Here is a 19,245-nt window from a genome sequence, read left to right as displayed (position 1 = left end):
AACAAATTCTTGTGACATCAGATGGCATAGGGCACAGGCAAAATAGCAGAAGGGCAGAGAAGTGTGCCCCAATTGTAGTTCACGGCCCTGATCTAGGGACGGCTTTACCCACGCGATACAGGTATGAGGGAGCAGTAACATTCTGGGGCCCCTGCCCACTGCCCTGTCTCCAGGTTCCCAAATCCAGGGGCCAGATGGTTAGCCACAGCGTCTTGCTGAGAATGGTGGGGTCTTTGCTTCTTTGCCATATCAGTTCCTAAAGAATAGGAACTCCCACTAACTCCAAGGTCCCCCCCCCCCCACCAAGGATCGCTTTGAAAAAACAAACTACAAACACAGCAATAGAACTTTTTATTGTTGAACCAGAAAAAAGTCATGAGAGTTAAATGAGCAAAGTTACAGGGGCCTTAGTGTAACTCTAAGGGAGAGCTACAGCAAACAGGAAAGGGGGCCACCTGTAAGGGAGAGGGGAGCTAATGAGCCTGGGGAGTATAGCACTGAGGACAAGAGGGAGCATATACTTGAAGATATCATGGGAGAGGACCTAGGGAGGCTGGCTCTAGGATGAGGGCCTAGCTGTGACAATAAGGGGGGAGCCTTCCGACTGGGACCCTTGGGTGCTAAAGAGCTCTGCTCACCCCAGATGGCATTTCTGTTGCCCTCTGGCTCCTCCAGGGCCTCCACTGCCACCACCAGCACCGCTACCCTTCCTCCACCATTCTAGAGCCACCCCAGCCAGTCCTGCCTGCCCTGATCTTCATGGTCCTCCTCCCCCAGGCGGGCCCCTCCTAAGCACGATTTCCGGCGTTGCCGACGCCTCCTCCGCTCTCCTCCATCTCCATGTTGGTGTCGGCTTCCTGCACAGCACTGTTGCTCTCCATCTCTTCCTCGGGTCTATTCCTCACGTAGGGCTCACACTGCTCACTCGGGTCACTTTCCATCTGCTCCAGGCTGGCCAGCAGAGCATCCACCTTCTCTTCAATCTTCACCAACTCCTTCTTGATCTCCTGGAGGTCATCACCTTTCGCTTCTTCGGAAGAGAAGGCCAGGGCCTCCTCGTCGTTCATGGAAGAGACTCCACTCTTGCCTTTGCGGGACATGATTTCTGAAAATCACAGCAATGGACACAATTCTCATGAGCGCCACTTCGCGGGTGTTCTAAGGCTCACAACAGAGCTAACATGGAGGAACATTTCATTGGGTCCTTACAATAAGACTACGATCAGAGAACGACAGATGATGTGATTGCCAACTGATAGAGCAGGGTCTACGCTGCCTGGTGTAGAATAAGTGGACTTTAGACACAGTACGTGAATACGGTCACTGGAGCCGAGAGAGGGACAGGTGTGTGTGTGTGTGTGTGTGTGTGTGTGTGTGTGTGTGTGTGTGATGGAGAGCCAAGGATCCCCCCAAAAAAAAACCCAGTGGCAGGAGAGCTAGAGAACCCCCAAAGAAAAGGGATGTAGCCATGGTGGTTTAACACTGCCCATGCAAAAATATATTCACGTGAGGCAATCTAAGAACCAGAGAGGTCAAGGATTGCTGAGGAGCTTTCAGTGTATCAGCAAAGGGACAAGATGTGATTGTGCCATGGGAGAGGAGTTGGTCGCTGGCAACTTTTATCAGCAGAGTGGACACGTCTCTAATAGGGAAGGAGAACAAAGTCTTAGCCAGTGGATACATGGGTGGAGTGTACCCTAGACTTCAAGAAAGAAGATACATAAAGTTTCCAAGGAAGAACAGAATGGACCCAAAATTCTGAACACCCAGAGGGTCGATCCTAGGGAGCTGCTCTGGAGAGATAGTAACCTGGCCTTGGGGTTAAGGCTGATTCAAGGCCTACCTCAGACAATGATTTGCCCTGGAGCCCTGGCCTTCCAGGCTCTGGACAATACTCTTAAGGCTTTTAAACGGCAAAGAAGATACCCACCTGCATCCTAAGTCTTCCCTAAGTCATCTGGTTTGGTCTTTAGAGGTACTGAAACCGCCCTGGAGACTCAAGGATTGGCTCCACAAAACCTTTGTTCTAGTCTGTTAGACTAGTTTGTTCTAGTCCCAAAGTGGAAGCCTCAGGTGGTCCGAGTCAGTTTTGGCATCCAGCTTTTTAATTGTAATTTTTTTTGTTTTTTACAAATTCTGAACCTAAGTACCAAAGAATGGCCATTGTTTTATGTAAAGTAGAACAGGAGAGGGGCCTTGAATGCCCACCCTTCTCACCTCCCTGCAGGTGAGCTCTTCTCTCCCTTCCAGGAGCAGCTAAGGCAGCAGCTTGGACAGGCAGCTCCTCCTCCCCACCCCCACAGCCAAGGCCCTCTGCCCTGACAATCAACCTGGCATTTGTTTTTCAATTATTTTCTTATATACATGCTCCACCTCTCACCCAAGCTTCTGGAGATTCAGGATTGTTCTCTCTCTCTCTCTCTCTCTCTCTCTCTCTCTCTCTCTCTCTCTCTCTCTCTGTGTGTGTGTGTGTGTGCGCGTGTGTGTGTACGTGTGTTTATGTGTAGGTGCACATGGTTGTGTGGTTGCATTTGTGTGTACTAGTACCTAGCACAGTCTATGGCACATAGTAAGCACTTAAAATGTTTGTGGATGGATTGATATTAAAACAATTTGCTTTTCCTTTTAAGTAGTTAAGAAATCCACCCTGTGGCTTTGAAAGCTGCTCTGCTTGGCTGGCAGGCTTTCTGTTGTACCTTCCACTCTCTTCTGTGCATTTCAAAAACCATGCTTCAGAGACCCCTGTTTTCTTTTGTGAAAATTAATTTTGTTCAATGAACAATTGTTTTCTTCGTCCCTCCTCCCCTACTCATTGAAAAAAAAAACAGGAAAACAAAATTCTCTGAGCAAATATGTATCCCCGAACCCAAGACATTCCTGCAAATCTGAAAATGGAAAAGTCATTCAGGACCCTGAGCCCCGAACCCCTTTGTCCAATGCCAGAAATAGGCTTCCATCCTGACTTGCTTTTCTTTTCCTGTTTTGGTTTGGTTGCCCCTCCCCCCATTATCATCCCCTTAGCCCTCTTGCCTTTTTTTCCTGCTCATCCTCTTGTTATCCCTCTTTTTTTTTCTGCTCATATCCCCCTGGTTCCCTCACCTCTTTTTTTCCCTGCCCATCTTCTTGTTATCCCTCCTTTTTTTCTGCTCATCTTCTTGTTATCCCCCTGGCCCCCTCACCTCTTTTTTCCTGTCCATCCTCTTGTTATCCCTCCTTTTTTTCTGTTCATCTTGTTATCCCCTGATCCCCTCATCTTTTTTCTGCTCATCCTCTTGTTATCCCTCTTTTTTTTTGCCCATCCTCCTATTATCCTTCTGGCCCCCTCACCTCTTTTTTTCTGTCCATCCTCTTGTTATCCCCCTGGTCCCCTCATCTCTTTTTTTTTCCTGCTCATCCTCTTGTTATTCCTCTTTTTTTCTGCTCATCCTCTAGTTATCCTCTTGACTGCCTCACCACCATTTATTTTGGCCACCCAATTAGCATCCCCCCTGGCCCCCCATTTTTCTTGTATCTTCCCATCCTCTTGCACCCCCCTGGCTCTCTATCCCTCCCCCCAAAGCATAGCATTAGAATTGTTTCCCGTGCTTGTTGATGGCTTGGATTTCTTCCTCTGAGAAGGGCCAGTTCATCCTTCTTACCATTTCTCCATTGGAAGAATGGTTCTTGATGTTCTTATTTGAAATCAGTTCCCTCATATCTTGGACGGGATCTTTAGCAGAGAAATGGGCTACAAAGATTCTCCCCCCCCCCCCACCTCAGTTACCTGTTTCCCTTCTGATTTAACTGCATTGGTTTTGTTTGTGGAAAACATATTTTTTGGAGGTGGGGGGAGTGTGGGTCCAGCCCTCCACCCCAATTCCCCTCCCCCCAGTCCAGGCCCAGTTTCACGCTCCTTCCCCCAAACCTCAGACTGACAGGGTACAAGGGGCCCTTAGGAGCCGGCTCTGCAGAGATACATGTCTGGGGGAGGGAGGTGTACCAGACCATTTCCCCTCACCATCGCCTCCCTCTGGCATAGAAAAGGGGCGCACAAGACCATCCCCCTTGGACATCCTCCCCTCCCCCTCCCCCACCTCGGGTAAGGGGCGCACGAGACCATCCCTCTTTTGCGCCCTCCTGGCATGGGAAATGGGCGCACAGGCCCTCTTCGACACCGACCACCTCCCCCCCTTTCTGGCACGGGAGAGGGAAGCAGAAAACCATTTTTCCTCTCGCCACCGCCCTCCTCTTGGCGCGGGAAAGGGGCGCAGAAAACCTTCCATTCTCGCCCCCGCCCTCTTGGCACGGGAGAAGGGCGCACAAGACCACCTCCCAAGGCACAGGCGAGGGTCGCAAGACCACCCCCACCTTGGTACTAGAGAGGGGCGCACAAGATCATCCCCTTCCACCCCATCCCCCTCGCAGGAGAGGGGGTGCTCAGGACCACACCCCCCTCGCCACCGCCTCCTCATCCAAGCACGGAGCAGTGCCTGGGACCACCGACCCCCCTCTCCCGCTGCCCTCCATCTCCCGAACCCAGGACCACCGCCCTGCCACTTCGCACAGACCCCCCCCCGGGACCCCCCTCCAGTGCGCACCCCCCTCCCCTCGGGCGCCCTAGAGAGGCGGGGCAGCCGCCAGGGCGCGCAGAATGGCCCCGATCGGGCTAGTCCCTGGTGCCCCAGAGCCCGGAGGGGGTGGGAGGCGGGGGGCACCGTTGCGGCAGCCCACCTGCCCGGGGCTACTCTCTTGCCTCTTCCCAGGGTCCCCTGCGTCAGCCGGGCTGCAGGCCTGGGCCCGCGTCTGGGGCGCCCGGGGGGTCTCCGGTGCGCACCGGCGGGCGGGCGGGCGGGCGCCGAGGCGGCGATCGGCCAGGCAGAGCCAGTCGGTCCCCGGCCAGACCCACCTCCGACTGGCGGCGGCGGCGGCAGCGGCGGCAGCGGGGGCAGCAGCAGCAGCAGCGGCAGCGGCAGCAGCAGCGGCAGCAGCAGCAGCAGCAGCGGCAGTAGCACTGGCTCCTCGCTCCCTCGGGCTCTATAGCCGACTGCTCCTGCTGCCTGCTGGGAGTCTGGCCTCCTGGGCCTCACAGGACTCGCTATCACCACCTGCCACAAGGTTGGACATTGAGGGAGGGCCCACAACAGGCTAATCACCTCCCCTCCCTCCCTCCTTCCCCCTCCCTTCGTGGACTCTTCGCCAGTCACGGAGAATCTGCTTGGCCTCCCTCCGCAATGGTTAGCATACTCCCACCCCCTCGTGCCCTCCCCAGCGCAGGGATTCGGGAGCCCAGCTGTCAGTGTGCAAACCTCATTCCCCTCCCCCACGGCCCCCTCCCTTCCTGCCAACCTGTCAACCCCTGGGGGGCCCCTGCAGCCCCCCGACATCTCGCGCCAGAGCTGCCCACCCCTCCCTCGGTAATCTCCGCAATGTCTGCCCTTCCCGTTCCGTGCACCTTCGGGCTGGCTCCGGATGACACAGCCTCCCCGGCCATCCTCCCCAACACTGGTTGCGCTTTCGCTCGCTTCCCCTGCCGCCGAGCACTGAGCGGTCCAGGGAGCCGGCAGCCTCTGGCAACCTCCCCGCCTCTCTCCGGGCGGCCGCGATCGCTCAGTCCCCACTCCCCATCCTCCGACTCCGCTTAATCCCCGAATACAGCCCCCTCCCCCTCCGGGGGCTCTTGTCTACTGACCTACAGGACTCCCCCCTTCCTTCTTCTATGAATCCGATACCCGACTCCCAGTCTTCTCCCACCCCAACTCCTGCTCTGGGTGGGGGGAAGAGGAGGGGGTTCGACATAGACAGACAGATACTCCATCAAACCAACACTCTGACCTCTAATTCTATTCGTTCCTCAATCTGATCATTTCTGGCGACTTTCTCCCATAATCCACCTGTTACTCACAGGGATGGTAATATGGCCCTTGCTATGGCCCACAAACGTTTCTGTTCCCAGGCTCCTCGACCCTGTTCCTCCTCCTCCCCCTGACACCGCCCTCCCACCCTTCAATTCTTGCCCAGGTTATCAGTCTTTTATTGACCACACTGTTTACCTTTCTCAACCACCAGCTCCTCTTGAATCCCCTAACCTTCCCCAATCTTAGCCTGCTGAGCCCCAGCTTTCTGTCACCCCCCCCCATTCATTGCCTCACTCTCATATGCAGAATGAAGCTGGAGAAGAATCAGGAAATCTTGCTGACTGGGTCCACCCTGACTTTATGATACCATCTCAACTGGGTCCTCACTGTGGCAAGTGACTTCTCTAACGGATCCCCCATTCCACTGGAGCAACGTTTCTGACCCTTTTCACTTCTCCTCCGGCCTCCCATAGCATCCTCTCAGCTAAGAAGCTCGGTTCACATTTCACAGAACACAAAACCAATGGAGGCCATTGGCTGAAAACTCCCTCTTCTCCCTTCCTCTTCATCTCCCATCACCCGGATGCCTTCTGCCACAATCTTGTCCTTCACCCCCATCTCCCATGAAAGACATTCTCCCGCTTGCCAAGGCAAAGCCTCCTACCTGTGTCCTTCGTCCCATTCCACCCCATCTTTTCCAGGAGATTGCTCCCTCTATCTTCCTCACTCATTCATCTTCAGGCTCTCCCTGGCTACCGGCTATTGCCTTGTTGCCTACAAACACCAGTGACTCCCCAATCCTTAAAAAAAGCTCTCCCCAGTCAACAATGAGGTGATTCAGACCAGTTCCAATAGACTTGTGATGGAGAGAGCCATCTGCATCCAGACAGAGGATCATGGGAACTGAGTGTGGACCACAGCAGAGCATTTTCACTCTTTTTGTTGGTGTTTGCTTGCTTTTTGTTTTCTTTCTCATTTCTTTTCCCTTTTTGATCACAATAAATGTGGAAACATGCATGAAAGAATTGTACATTTTTAACATATATTGGATTACTCCCTATCTAGGGGAGGGGGATAGGGGAAAGAAGGGAGAAAAATCTGGAACACAAGGTTTTGCAAGGCTGGATGTTGAAAACAATCTTCACATATATTTTGAAAATAAAAAGTTACCCCCATATTTCCCATGATCCCTCATAGTTAACCTAGCTATCATCCTCAGTCTCTCCTCCTTCTCATAACCTTGAAAAAGTCATCTGCAATCAGTGCCTCTACTTCTCTCCCTCTCTTCTAAGCTTTCAGACCTCTGCTTCTTGACCTCATCATTCAACCGAAACTTTCCTTTCCAGTCTTACTAATAATCTTTCTTCATTGCCAAATCTCATGGTCTTTTCTCAATCCTCATCCTTCTTGACCTGAATTTCCCATTCAATGCAGTGGATCACCTTCTCTTGGATGCTATCCTTTCCATATTTTGGGGAAACTTTGGGTTCTCCTCCTCAGGCTTCCCTGCTGGATCTGCACCTAGCTTCCGCTGATTTACCATAGGTGCCCATCAAGACTCTGTCCTGGACCTTCTTATCTTCTCCCCCTGTACCATCACCCACATGATACCTCATCTCCCAACTTGGGGAATTTTCACTGGCTTGAAAATTATCTGTTGCCTGGAATTAGCTCACTCCTCAGCTCTGTTTCCCGACTTCCTTAAAATCTCAGCTAAAATCTCACCTGCAGAAAGCCTTTCCCAGTCCCCCTTAACACTAAGGCCTTTCCTCTGAGATTCCTTCCAATTCACTTCATGTATTTTGTTCATACACAGTTTTTTGCTTTAGAATGTAAGCTTTTTGAGAGTAGGGACTGTCTCAGTCTTCCTTCGTATCTCTGCCACTTAGCACATAGGAAGCGCTTACTACATGCTTGTCGACTGACCAAAAAAAGTATGGAGGGGAGGGGACAAAACCCTCATCACAAATATGTTTAATCAACCAAACGATTTCTCATGTACAAAAACATGCGTCTCATTCTTCATCCCGAGTCTGTTCCTTCTTTGGCAAAAAGTAGATCTACTTCGTCAATGATGAAGTGGCCATTATTTGTTGTCATTCATCTTATTCAGAACCTGAGGGTTTCAAACAAATAATACCATTTCCTGACAATATAGTCCAATGGCCCCGGTGGAAAGCAGATTTAGTTTCTCTAAACTCCCCAATTGGTGGGCAAGGTCTTCATTTCCAGGGTTGTACCACTACAAAAAGAGCTGCTGTGCAGAGAAATACTTAGGCCATTTGACTATTGTTGACTATTGTAGAAGTATTCTGACTCCTGGTTTGGTATACCTGGTGAAATGGTCCAGGATCACCAATATATGACTTAGTTTCTTGCTCTTTTCTTCCAGAGACAAGTATGATAAGTTTTCTGGTACCTCTAATCTCCAAATACGAAGCCCAAATTACTGGTACTTCTCTTTATCCTCAGTGGCCACGAATCATCTTGATGACAACTACAACCATCTTGAGCCAGTAGAGTCTGTTTCTCCCCATATGTCCCCAGACCTCAGGTAAAACTTTTATATGTAGAGGGTGAATATTCTCTATTCAGAGAGTAAATGGTCAGTAGCATTCAGGGCTTTTTGGTGCCATGTGTGGGAGCAGTGATAATCCTAGGACAAGTATTCCATTGCGAGGTTCCATTTGTTGCCACTTGGAGACCAGCTTTTGAGTCCTTTGCCATCACCACCTTGATTCTCGGTTTGAGTAGGTTCACACGGTTCTTCATTTGTCATCTCTCCTTTTTTTCTGATGATCCACAGACAACCGAGGTAAAGAACGTTGACCTGATGAAGCAAGTCTCCCAAACACTGCTACCACTCTGGTGACTGTTTCAGATACACCACACTCTGTTTGCAGCCCAAGCTTTTGGTTGTTACCTATGGCTTTCACTCTTCTTTTTGCTATTATCAGAGCTTTGGTATTCACATGCTTTTCTAGGTGGAGCATCTCCATCTCCATTAGTCTTTTCTAGTTGGTAGTAAAGGCTGAATTCACAGTTAGGTAAGTTGGGCCCAAATAGCATCCAATTCGACACTGGTCAGAATATATCAGAGGACAGCCGTCAGTCTGTACTTGTTACTTTGCTCCCTAGATGGGTTTCTTGATAACAGCACACTTCAAAGCCAATAATTCCAGCTTCTACGTGAGTCTCGCTGTTGCTCACCCCTCTGTTGGCAAATGCAACTGGTTTCATGTGACCATTGATCTCTCGGTGGACTGTTCCTAAGGCCTCCAAGCTGGCATCCATGTGTGGCACGAAAGGTTCGCTTGGGTGGGCACATGTGTGTTTGTACAACAGTCCTCAAAGGGCTCTGTTGATTTCAAAACAACTTTCTGTTTCTTACCTTTCAACTTGACTCTTCAGCACTTGGTTTGAAAATAAGCACCAAATTGGAGCAAATTTCTCAAGGAGAGCTCAAAGGGTTTTTTTGTTTATTTATTTCTTTGCGTTTTTTCCCCCATGGCCAAGTCAGGAGTGCTTCTTTCTTCTCTGAACCAGTTCTCACACCATCGTGACACAGTGTGACCATCATACTTCACAGAGACTCTACAAAACCGGGACTTTTTCAATGGAAAGTTTCAGACCATATTCCTGTAGGTGATCCAACACGGTCACTGGTTCTTCCTGATGTCATCAAAGCAGACCAATGCTTCCAGTAGAGGTCTCCAAATAATTTCTTGATGGGTCTTTGGAGGGTGGCGGGTGGTTTTCAGATGCCTGGAGGTGTATATTCAAACCAGTTTTTAAAAAGTCCATCAGGACAAAGAAAAACAGTCTTATGTTCCTCGACTGTAGGAATTTAGAAATAACCACTGCCCAAATTCAATGTAAAAAACTACTAGTTTCAAATTGGTGATCCAAGGCACCTTGAACTCTTGACTCAGTGCGTTGGTCTGCTTTTTGTTCATTTGTTTGTTTAAAGGCTGGTGGTCTACACACAATATCTTTCTTTTTTTTGGAACCACCGATGGTCATTCCATAGCTATTGGACCCTTTGATGAAGCTCTTTACCAGCAAGTTCTCTGAGGTCATGCATCATAGACAGACTAGAAAGACTTTTCCTGGAAAAGTCTCATAGTTAAGTGAGCCGACTGTGTGCATCCCACATCCCATTCATGTGATGAGACTTCATCTGCCCTCCTGCTTCCTCCTCAGCCTCTCCTGCCATTCCTCTGGTCCTGGGGAATCCCCAAAGCCAGTATCTCAGGGTCCACTTCAGTGATTGAAGGACTAGAAATATCCATACAAGGTTCACTGTCAACACTCGACTCTACCTTCCTACATAGATGGTTGAAGCATTCAGCTAGAGAGGCGCTATATTTGGGTCTCAAGTGCTACGGGGGCTGCGGCATCCTGGAAGCAGGCAGCGGGCATCCCTGCCCTGCGGGAGGCTGTGAGGAGGGAGACGCAGAGCTTTGGGGGTCTCTGCAGACTGAACCCCAGGTTCTTCTTCCCTCACAACTCTTCCCCAAGAGACTAAAGGCCACAAGGTTGTCAGTCCTGATTTTCTCAACTCCAGGTCTCCTTCTTTCTCTCTTCCTACTTAGGTGGAATTGTATTGTGATGGTATGTGCGAGCCGGTCAGTGGCCCAGGAACTGGCCGATGCTTCTGTCTGTGGCTCATTTCTTCTTTCTCTTGCTGGTAGAGAAGCCGCCGTGTGAGACGTGTATTATCAATTACCTTTTAATACTCTTTTCAGCCTCAATAATTGGAAAACTGACCGTACTGTCCCCCGTTCCCTCCCAGTCTGCCCTCCGACCTTTCAGCCAAGCTGCAGTAGTAACCTGTAAAAACAATTCAACTCCTAAAACCTTAAAAAATATTCCAAAAAGAGTAGAACTGTTCCCAATTAGAGCTGATTCCCCATTGACCCATAAAAAATCCAGACACGCCAAACTCAGGATATCCATTGCTTTGTAGGTACCAACAATATCTCCGTGCATTGTCAAAGGTCACTTAAATGCATCCCATATATGAGTAGTTTTGGTCACTGAGTCCTCCAAGGTCAAAACCTATAAGAGGCTACCTAGGTATTTTCTTTAAGCATCTTTCATAGAATGAATGGAACATGACGATCACTTGTGCTCTGCTGTCCACGGCAGTAGTTCACCCTATATTCTGAATTTTCACAGTCATTTCTATAGCCGTGTTCTTTTCCCTCCATTAAACTCAATTTTGAAATTCTGAATTTAACAACATCAAACAAAACGAACCCTTCCATATACAATGTAGAACAGAAAGAGCTGCGCACGAGACTGTGACTCTCTACTATATACAGCTTGCTTTACTTTTAAATTATATAGTGAATTTGCCTTGTTACGTTCAAAACTATCCTTGTCTGTCTGATTTCTTTTATTATTATTATTATAGCTTTTTATTGACAAGTTTGTGATTTCTTCTGGTCTTCCTTCTGTTCTCTTCACTGCGTTTTAAAAAACAAACAACAATATTTTAATGATTCTCCTTTTATTTTGGGGTCCCTCTTTCTAATTCTCCCCACTTCCCACCAATTCTTCCCCCCCAAAAGAATAGAGAACCTTTGTAGAAAGTAATCGGAGTCACAGAAAACAAATCTCTCTGGAGGTGTCTGGAAATGTCTGTCTCATTCTGTACTCTGAGTCCCTTACTTCATTGTCAAGAGGTGGGTACCAGACCTTGTCTTTTCGAGTTATGATTGGTTCTTGCATTGATCAGAGTTCTTTAAGTCTTTCAAAATGGGTTTTCTTTAACTTAAAATAAAATTGTTCTGCTTGCTTCACTTTGCATCAGTTCAGAAAGCCTTCTCAGGTTTTTCTGAAATGGTCTCTACGCGCTATTGTTTCTACATTATCATTCTCCACGTTCATACAAAGGACCTGTTACTATTTCTATAGATTATTATTTTTTCCAGTTGTAGAAAGCAGTCCTTTGGTGGTTTGATTGCTATGAATAAGAAAATTGATTTAAGTAGTAGTGTCATCATTATTTTCTTGACTCAGTCCACCAATAAGCAAGATTTCTCCAGTTACTTTGGTCTGTATTTATGTAAAGAGCTACTAGAAATATTTTTGGACATATGGGCCCTGAGGCCTGCTCTCCTGATTGATGATCCCCCCACCTAGGATTACCATTTTAGGGAAGATGTAACCATTTTTCACTTCACTCATATATGATCTTATTTTCTAGACTCATTCTCTTCCCCTGGTCCCTATCCACCCTAGAGAAATCTCCACCTGGAGTTCTTGTTCTCCTGAATGGGAACGTCTTCTTTTAGAAACACCATTTTAGGAAGGACCCCAGGCACACCTTCCCCCCTAACCTGGCCCTCTCCCACCTAAGCAATCATCCTCCATCTTTACTTGCTTCCACAGACCCTGAGATCCATGACACTGGGCTCATTGTCTGGCTTGTCCACTGTGCCTGGAACCTACTCCCTCCTCATATTCCTCCTGGTTTCCTTCAAGTCTCAGCTTCTTTGAGAACATTTTTTCCTATGCTGAAGCCCACCCTCTGAGACTACTTCCAATTTATTCTGTGTGTGTATCTCATTTGTACATTTAAAACATGTTTCTCCCTGAGACTGTGAACTCCTTGCAAACAGAGATTGCTTTTTTTTTTTAAGAAAAGCATTTTGTGGGGGCAGCTAGATGGCACAATGGGTAGAGTGCTGGCCCTGAACTCAGACACTTCACACTGCCTATCTGTGTGACCCTGGGCAAGTCACTTAACCCCAATTGCCTTAGCAAAAAAGCCCCCCCCCCCCAAAAAAAAAGAAAGAAAAAAACATTAAATGTCAGAACTTAAATTTGGATCTCCTTCTTCTCTCACTTTCATTTTTAACTCCTCATAGGTACTGTTTTCTCCCATTAGAATGTCAGTTCCTCTAGGGCAGGACTGTTTTGTCTGTATTTGTATTCCCATCTTTTAGGATAGTGACTGGCACTTAGTTAATAAATGCTCCATCTAGCTCCATATCATCTATCTACAAATCTATCTCTTTCTTCTTTCTTTGATTTCTTTGAGGTTTAGGTCAGATGTGGTATTATGGGGTTAAGGAATATGCCCAATTTACTGATGTTCTTTCCCCTAATGGTTGTCCCATTCACAGTTTCACCAACAGTTAACCTCAGTGCTTCAAAAATTGTAATTTTCCTTTTTTTGGTCACATTTGTCAAACTGACAGGTACGAGGTAAACCTCAGAATTGCCTTAAGATGAATTTCTTTGATTATTAGGGATTTGCAACTTTTTTATATGATCATCTATAGCTTGGACTTCTTTCCTCTGAAAGATATAGTTTATATCCTTTGTATCAAGTTCTCGGAGAATGACTTATTATTATAAATATGAAACCATTCTTTACACGTCTTAGACCTGACTTTTGTCAGAGAAACACACCACAAAGATTTTTCTCCAGTTACCCATTTCTCTTTTAATTTTAGTACATTGCTTTCACCTGTGCAAAATATTTTAAATTTATGCAATCCAAAATGTTCATTTTATCTTTTGTGATTCTATTCTTTGGTCATGAACTCTCCCTCTGTCAAATAATTTTTCTTCCTTGCTCTAATTTCTTATAATGTGTGTGTGTGTGTGTGTGTGTGTGTGTGTGTGTGTGTTGTTGTTGTTGTTCATTCATGCAATTGTGTCCAACTCTTCCCGAGTCCATGGACCATAGCTTACCATGAAAACATCTGGAAACGTTGCTGAATTATTAGTTCTTTCAAATTTTAATTAACTCTTTAAGGCTCTTTAGACAGACCATCACATTCTCTGAAAAAAAGTGATAATTTCCTCTTTTCCCACACTTATTCCCTCTCTTTCTCTTTCTTGCTATGTTACCATAGCTATATACCATTGCTAGAACTCTATCAAATAATAATTGTGATAATGGACACGCAATCTTGTTGAAATGGCCTCTGACCTTTTTCCATTATGTATAATAGTGGTTCTGTGTTTTATATAGATACTACTTACCATAATAAGAACTGTCCATTTATTCCTTTGTTTTCTAGTGTTTTAATGGAGTAGCATTCTGGATTTTGTGAAAAGCTTTTTGAACATCCACAGATCTATTCATGTGGTTTTCATCATTTTTGTTATTAGTTCAGTCTATTATGTTTTTAGTTAAACCATCTTGTAAAGATTGTAAATCTTGATATAAATCCTATCTGGTCTTACTACATAATCTTTTTTAATATGTCATTTTAGCCTATTTATTAATATTCTATTTCACATCTCGTATTAATATTCATTAAAGATATCGGTCTACAGGAGAGATCCTTAACTTTTTGAGCCATGGATCCCTTTGGCAATCTGGTGAAAACTACAAATCCTTTTTCAGAAAAATGTTTTAGAATGGGTAAAATAAAGTAACAGGATTACAAAGGAAACCAATTGTATGGAAATACAATTATCAAGCTCTTAAAACAACCATAAAACGCAGAAACTCCTAGACTCAGGTTAAGAACTTGGGTCTACGGGAGAACATTGTACACAGTAACAGCAAGGTTGTCTATTGATCAACTATGACAGACTTAGCTCTTCTCAGCAATACAGTGATCCAAGACAGTTCTAATGGAAAATGCCATCCACATCCAGAGAGAGAGCCATGGAGACTGAATGGGAATTGAAGCGTGCTATTTTCACCTTTGTTTGTTTGTCTCATGATTTTTCCCTTTTGTTCCGATTTTTTCTTTCCCAACATGACTAATATGGAAATACGTTTTAAATGATTGTATATATATATGTATATAAACTATATCAGATTGCTGTCTCTCTTAGAGAGGAAGAGAAACAATGTGAAATTCAACAGCTTACAAAATGCATGTTAAAAACTATTTTTACATGTAACTGGAAAAACAAAATACTATTATGTCAAAAAATGGAAATTAATTATATAAACAAGAACCCCTGGTTTATAGTTTTCTTTCTCTGCTTTCTCTTTCTGGTTTAGACATTAAGACCATATTTATATCCTAGAAAGAGCTAGAAGATCCTTTCATTTCTTACTTTTACAAAAAGTTAATTGTTCTTTGAGTGTTGAATAAAATTGGTTTATAATCCATATAGTCCCAGAGTTTTCTTTGGGGCTTCACTTATCACTTGTTCAATTCGTGTTCAACTCTTATTGGGTTGTTTAAATAATTTAATTTTTGTTCTGTTAAGCTGGGTGTTTTATATTTTTGTAACCATTCATACATTTCCTCAAAGTTACCAACTTTTTCTGGACAAATAACTGGGTAAAATAGTTTCTGATAGTGATCTTTAATCATGTAATGATTTAATGATAATTAAATGTAATCAAAATGTAATAAGTTAATAATGATTTTAATTGTTATGAATTCATTTAGCTTGATTTTCCTCTCTTTCTTAGTATATAGCACACTAGCATGTAATCTATATTCTTAGTTAAAACAGTTCCTGCTTTGATTTACCAACTCAGTGTCCTGCACTCTTCCCATTCCTACTCATTATCTGTGAGCATCCAAATTATAGGAAATAATTGCTCCCTGTCTTCTTCCTTTCCTTCTGGTGTATTCCTTTTCCCCTCCTTCCCTTTCTTCTTTTAAGGGTGTATACATACATATATATATATATAATATATATATATATATTATATATATATATATATATATATTATATATATATATAATATTTGCACATATCTATACACACATGCATACATATATAAATTATATCAGATTGCTGTCTGCACGTATTTACATATGTATATATATGTGTATGCATATACATACATATACATATATATGTTCTCAGACTCTCCCTCTATGACTCTTAATGCTCATAAGATTCTAAGGGGACACATGAATTATCTTCCTCATTTTGGGATGTAATAGTTTGTCCTTATTTAGACTCTTGTAATTGCTCATTCCCATTTGACATTTCCAAATTCCTGACAGTTATTGATCTTTAGTATTCCAGAATGAGAAATCAGAATTCTTAGGAATCCCTTAAATTATGTTATTTCATGTTTTTCATCATATTTTATTTAGGTGTTTTAAAATTATATTGTGTGATCAAAATAACAAACAGTATTCTTTTTGTAAAGGGGTTATAACTAAAAGTTTCAGAGGTCTTCTGTAAAAAAAAGTTATAATAATAAATACATAGTTGATTATTATTATGAAACAGTGTATTTTTGATAGGGATTTAACGTGTATCTGTCAAGGAGCTGTTTGATTTCCTTTATCTTAAAATACTTCCAACAGTCTTGATATGCTTTTCTCATTATTGTGGATAGCTAAAAATTATTTAATAATAGGAAATATTAAATTTAGTAGCATTTCCATAGGAAAGGTAGTAAGTATTCAAACTAAAAAACTCCAATGAACATTATTGGGTAGTTTTCAAATAATGTCAAATTCAAATGTAGTCGAGCTAAAAGCACCACACAGAATCACATGTTGAAATCACCAATTTAAGGACTTACAGTGCAACCAAAACTTATTTTTTGGAACATCACCCATGGGATTTGTGTGATGTGTACTTTGTATATCAACTCGCTGATATTTTTGGCAAGAATGACTCATGATTAGCGTGTGGGGCTACAAATGCACACTTATAACATAGAAACGGTTAAAAGCAATATTGATTAGATCATGACTGCTTCTCTCCTATGTGCTTATGTCCTGGTTCCAGGAAATGTCAACATTAACCTTTAACTCGGCATGTCAGCATTTCCTTCTTTTGCTTTCAACTTCGTGTCAGTGGATTCCTTCAAATCAATAACATCTCTATGTTGATGATTCACCTTTTATACTTTTTTAAATGTTTAGACTGCTTTTTCTTGGAATTCAGGATTCTGAAAACCATTAATTTGGAGAGAAATGCTGGAAAGGAATTCTTGCATGGAAATCCCATTTATATTTATCTGTGTGTGTGTATGTGCACACGCACATGTATGTTCCTTTTGCTTTTTGTGTTTCTATTTCTTTTTTCTTTCTTCCTTTTTTTGGCAAGGCCATTGGGGTTCAATGATTTGCCCAGAGTCACACAGCTAGGAGCTGTTGTGTCTGAGGCCAGATTTCAACTCAGGTCCTCGTGACTCCAGGGCCACTGCTCTTTCCACTGTGCCACCTAGCTTCCCCGCTTGTGTTGCATTTTGAAGTTTCTTTAAGTCTTTTCATTAGGAATGATGAGAAGTCCTCTATTTCATTAAAATTCTACTTTTCACTTTGAGATTATACTGTTTTGCTGGGTAACTTAATTTTCGTTGTAAATTTATAATCTTTTGCCTTCTGGGATATTGTATCTTCTTCCTTTCCTTCCAGTGTATTCCTTTTCCTCTCCTTCCCTTTCTTCTTTTAAGAGTACACACACACACACACACACACACACACACACACACACACACACACATGCACTTTGTTCCTTTGTAATGGTGGTTACAAATTCTTGTGAGATTCTGACTATGGCTCTTTGGTGCTTGATTTTTTCTCCTTCTTCTAGCAATTTGTGGTATTTTTTCCTTGACTTGGATACCCTGGATTTTGGCTACTAAGTTCCTGGGAATTTTTATTTTGGGGTTTCTTTCAAGAAGTAACTAGTAACTTCCATTTTCATTGTGCTCTCTGGTTCTAATAGCTCTGAGGCGTTTTTTTCAAGTATGATCTCCAGGCTCATTTTTGGTTTTTATAGTCACTACACTAATTCTTAAATTATTTTTCTTCATCTATTTTCTCAGTCGTTTTTGATATGAGATATTTTATGCTACTAATTTTTTAGCCTTTTGACTGTGTTTTCTCATAGAATCACTAAACTATCTGGTCGATTCTAATTTTCTAGCAGTTTGTTGCTTGGACAAGGTTTTATATTTCCAGTGCTAAAATAATAATTCTCTTCTACGTCTTTTGGTTCTCTTTTCTTTTCCAATTTTCCAATCTTTTAGCATTTTCATTCAATTTATAAAATTATTTTAGCTCTTTTTCCTTCATCTCATCTCTTCAAGGGATTCTAGTGGGAATTGTGCCATTATATTTTTCTTTAAGGTTTTGCTTGTAGATGTTTTGGAGTAATTTTCTTCCTGTGTGTTTGTGTCTTGAGTGTGTGTATAACTATCTCCTTGTAGTGGGATTATTAATTTTTTTGGGTTTGCTTATTTTTCCAATCAACTCCCTTTCTTTGGATTTTATGTTGAGGCAAGAGTTAGGGTTAGAGCCATCTAGTTGATGGTTGCTTCTGTAATCGTTCTTCACTTAGCACCCAACTGAGGATCTGTGACCATGCCTTGTGGCGGACTGACGTCCCTAGACACACACACACATACACACACACACACTCTTCCCCATATTGGGATGTAATAGTTTGTCCTTATTTAGACCCTTGTAATTATAATTATGCTTATAATCCCCTCCTCAGCCTGCGCTAGATCTGTGACCTAGCCCTGGACAGTGAGCAATAGAACTGCCAGCTGGCATCCATTTTTACTCCCTTTTAGTCAGAGTTTTTCATTCTGAAACATCAAGGTAATGCTGCAGAAATAGATCCCGGAGATTTTTCTCATTATATTCTTGCGGGAAAGTTGTAGATTCAATGATAAGACACTTACCTGGATTGGAAACTGGTCGAATGGCCAGAGTAGTTATTAATGATTCATTGTTTACTTGGATGATAGTCTTCGGTGAAGGGCTACAAGGATGGATGTTTAATTGACCCTGTCCTTTAACACATCTGAAACAAGGTGGAAGGAATAGAAAACTACTTCAAGAGACAAGATGCAAAAGTCATGGTTGTATAGATTTACAAATAGTTTGGGGATGTCCATGTTCGTTACTGGGCACCCCATCTTGGGAAGTCAATGGATAAGCTGAAGAACTACCTGGGAAGGTCGAGGCCACAACTTTCCATTGTGCAGAGATCACAGAAAATGAACTGAAGGAGATTAGCCTGGAAAAGAAAAAGGACTGGGGTGGGGGCAGGATATGTCAACTGACTTCAGGGATTTGAATGGCTCTCATGTTAAAACAGATTTGAGTCGTTATCTACTGGGCCCCAAAGAACGGAACTAAGAGTAGTGAGTGCAAGGTATGGAAAAATGAGTTTAGTGCTGATGTCAGATAAAAGTACCTGGGGGTTAGAGCTTTCCAAAGCTTTCTCTGGCTGCTTCCAGAGGAGGTGATGGGCTCTCTTTCTCTGGAAGTCTCTAAGGAAAGCCCGAACAGCCATTTGTTGGAGGATATGGAGGGAATGCTCAGTGTAAGGGTCTGACCACGGAGGGGTCCCTCCCAACCCTGAAATTCTGATCCCCCAGTGGAGAATGACGGTGCTGGCAAGGACCGCCAAAGTCCCCCTAGTCTGACCTCGTCACGGCATGGAGGGAGAACCTGAGGCTCAGAGAATGGGGAAGCATCTTGCTCAAAGT

General features: G+C 44.0%; 1 protein-coding gene across 2 annotated transcripts; it reads right to left on the bottom strand.

Moving 5' to 3' along the window:
- Positions 1 to 334: 334 nt before the first annotated feature.
- Positions 335 to 6,531, bottom strand: LOC127542641 (heterogeneous nuclear ribonucleoproteins C1/C2-like). Of its 2 annotated transcripts, none has more exons than XM_051968381.1 (3): positions 6,499 to 6,531; positions 4,886 to 5,084; positions 335 to 1,105 (listed from the first exon to the last, which is right to left on the bottom strand). In XM_051968381.1, exons 1-3 carry the CDS (start codon positions 6,514 to 6,516, stop codon positions 789 to 791), a joined length of 534 nt encoding a protein of 177 aa, XP_051824341.1. In that variant the 5' UTR covers positions 6,517 to 6,531; the 3' UTR covers positions 335 to 788. The 2 variants fall into 2 exon arrangements, with proteins under 2 accessions (XP_051824341.1, XP_051824340.1); XM_051968380.1 differs by lacking the exon at positions 6,499 to 6,531 and adding an exon at positions 5,432 to 5,573.
- Positions 6,532 to 19,245: the final 12,714 nt, after the last annotated feature.

This window comes from Antechinus flavipes, chromosome X (assembly GCF_016432865.1).
Source record: "Antechinus flavipes isolate AdamAnt ecotype Samford, QLD, Australia chromosome X, AdamAnt_v2, whole genome shotgun sequence".
Lineage (NCBI taxonomy): Eukaryota > Metazoa > Chordata > Mammalia > Dasyuromorphia > Dasyuridae > Antechinus > Antechinus flavipes.
This window is presented reverse-complemented; position numbering and strand designations above follow the sequence as displayed.

Coding starts and splice junctions, on each gene's coding strand:
- LOC127542641 (XM_051968380.1), bottom strand. CDS start 5,470: ATGGCCGGGGAGGCTGTGTCATCCGGAGCCAGCCCGAAG. Junction 5,085..5,431: donor CATCCGGAGCCAGCCCGAAG/GTGCACGGAACG, acceptor ACCTTGTGGCAG/GTGGTGATAGCGAGTCCTGT. Junction 1,106..4,885: donor GCCGCCGCCGCCAGTCGGAG/GTGGGTCTGGCC, acceptor TGTGATTTTCAG/AAATCATGTCCCGCAAAGGC.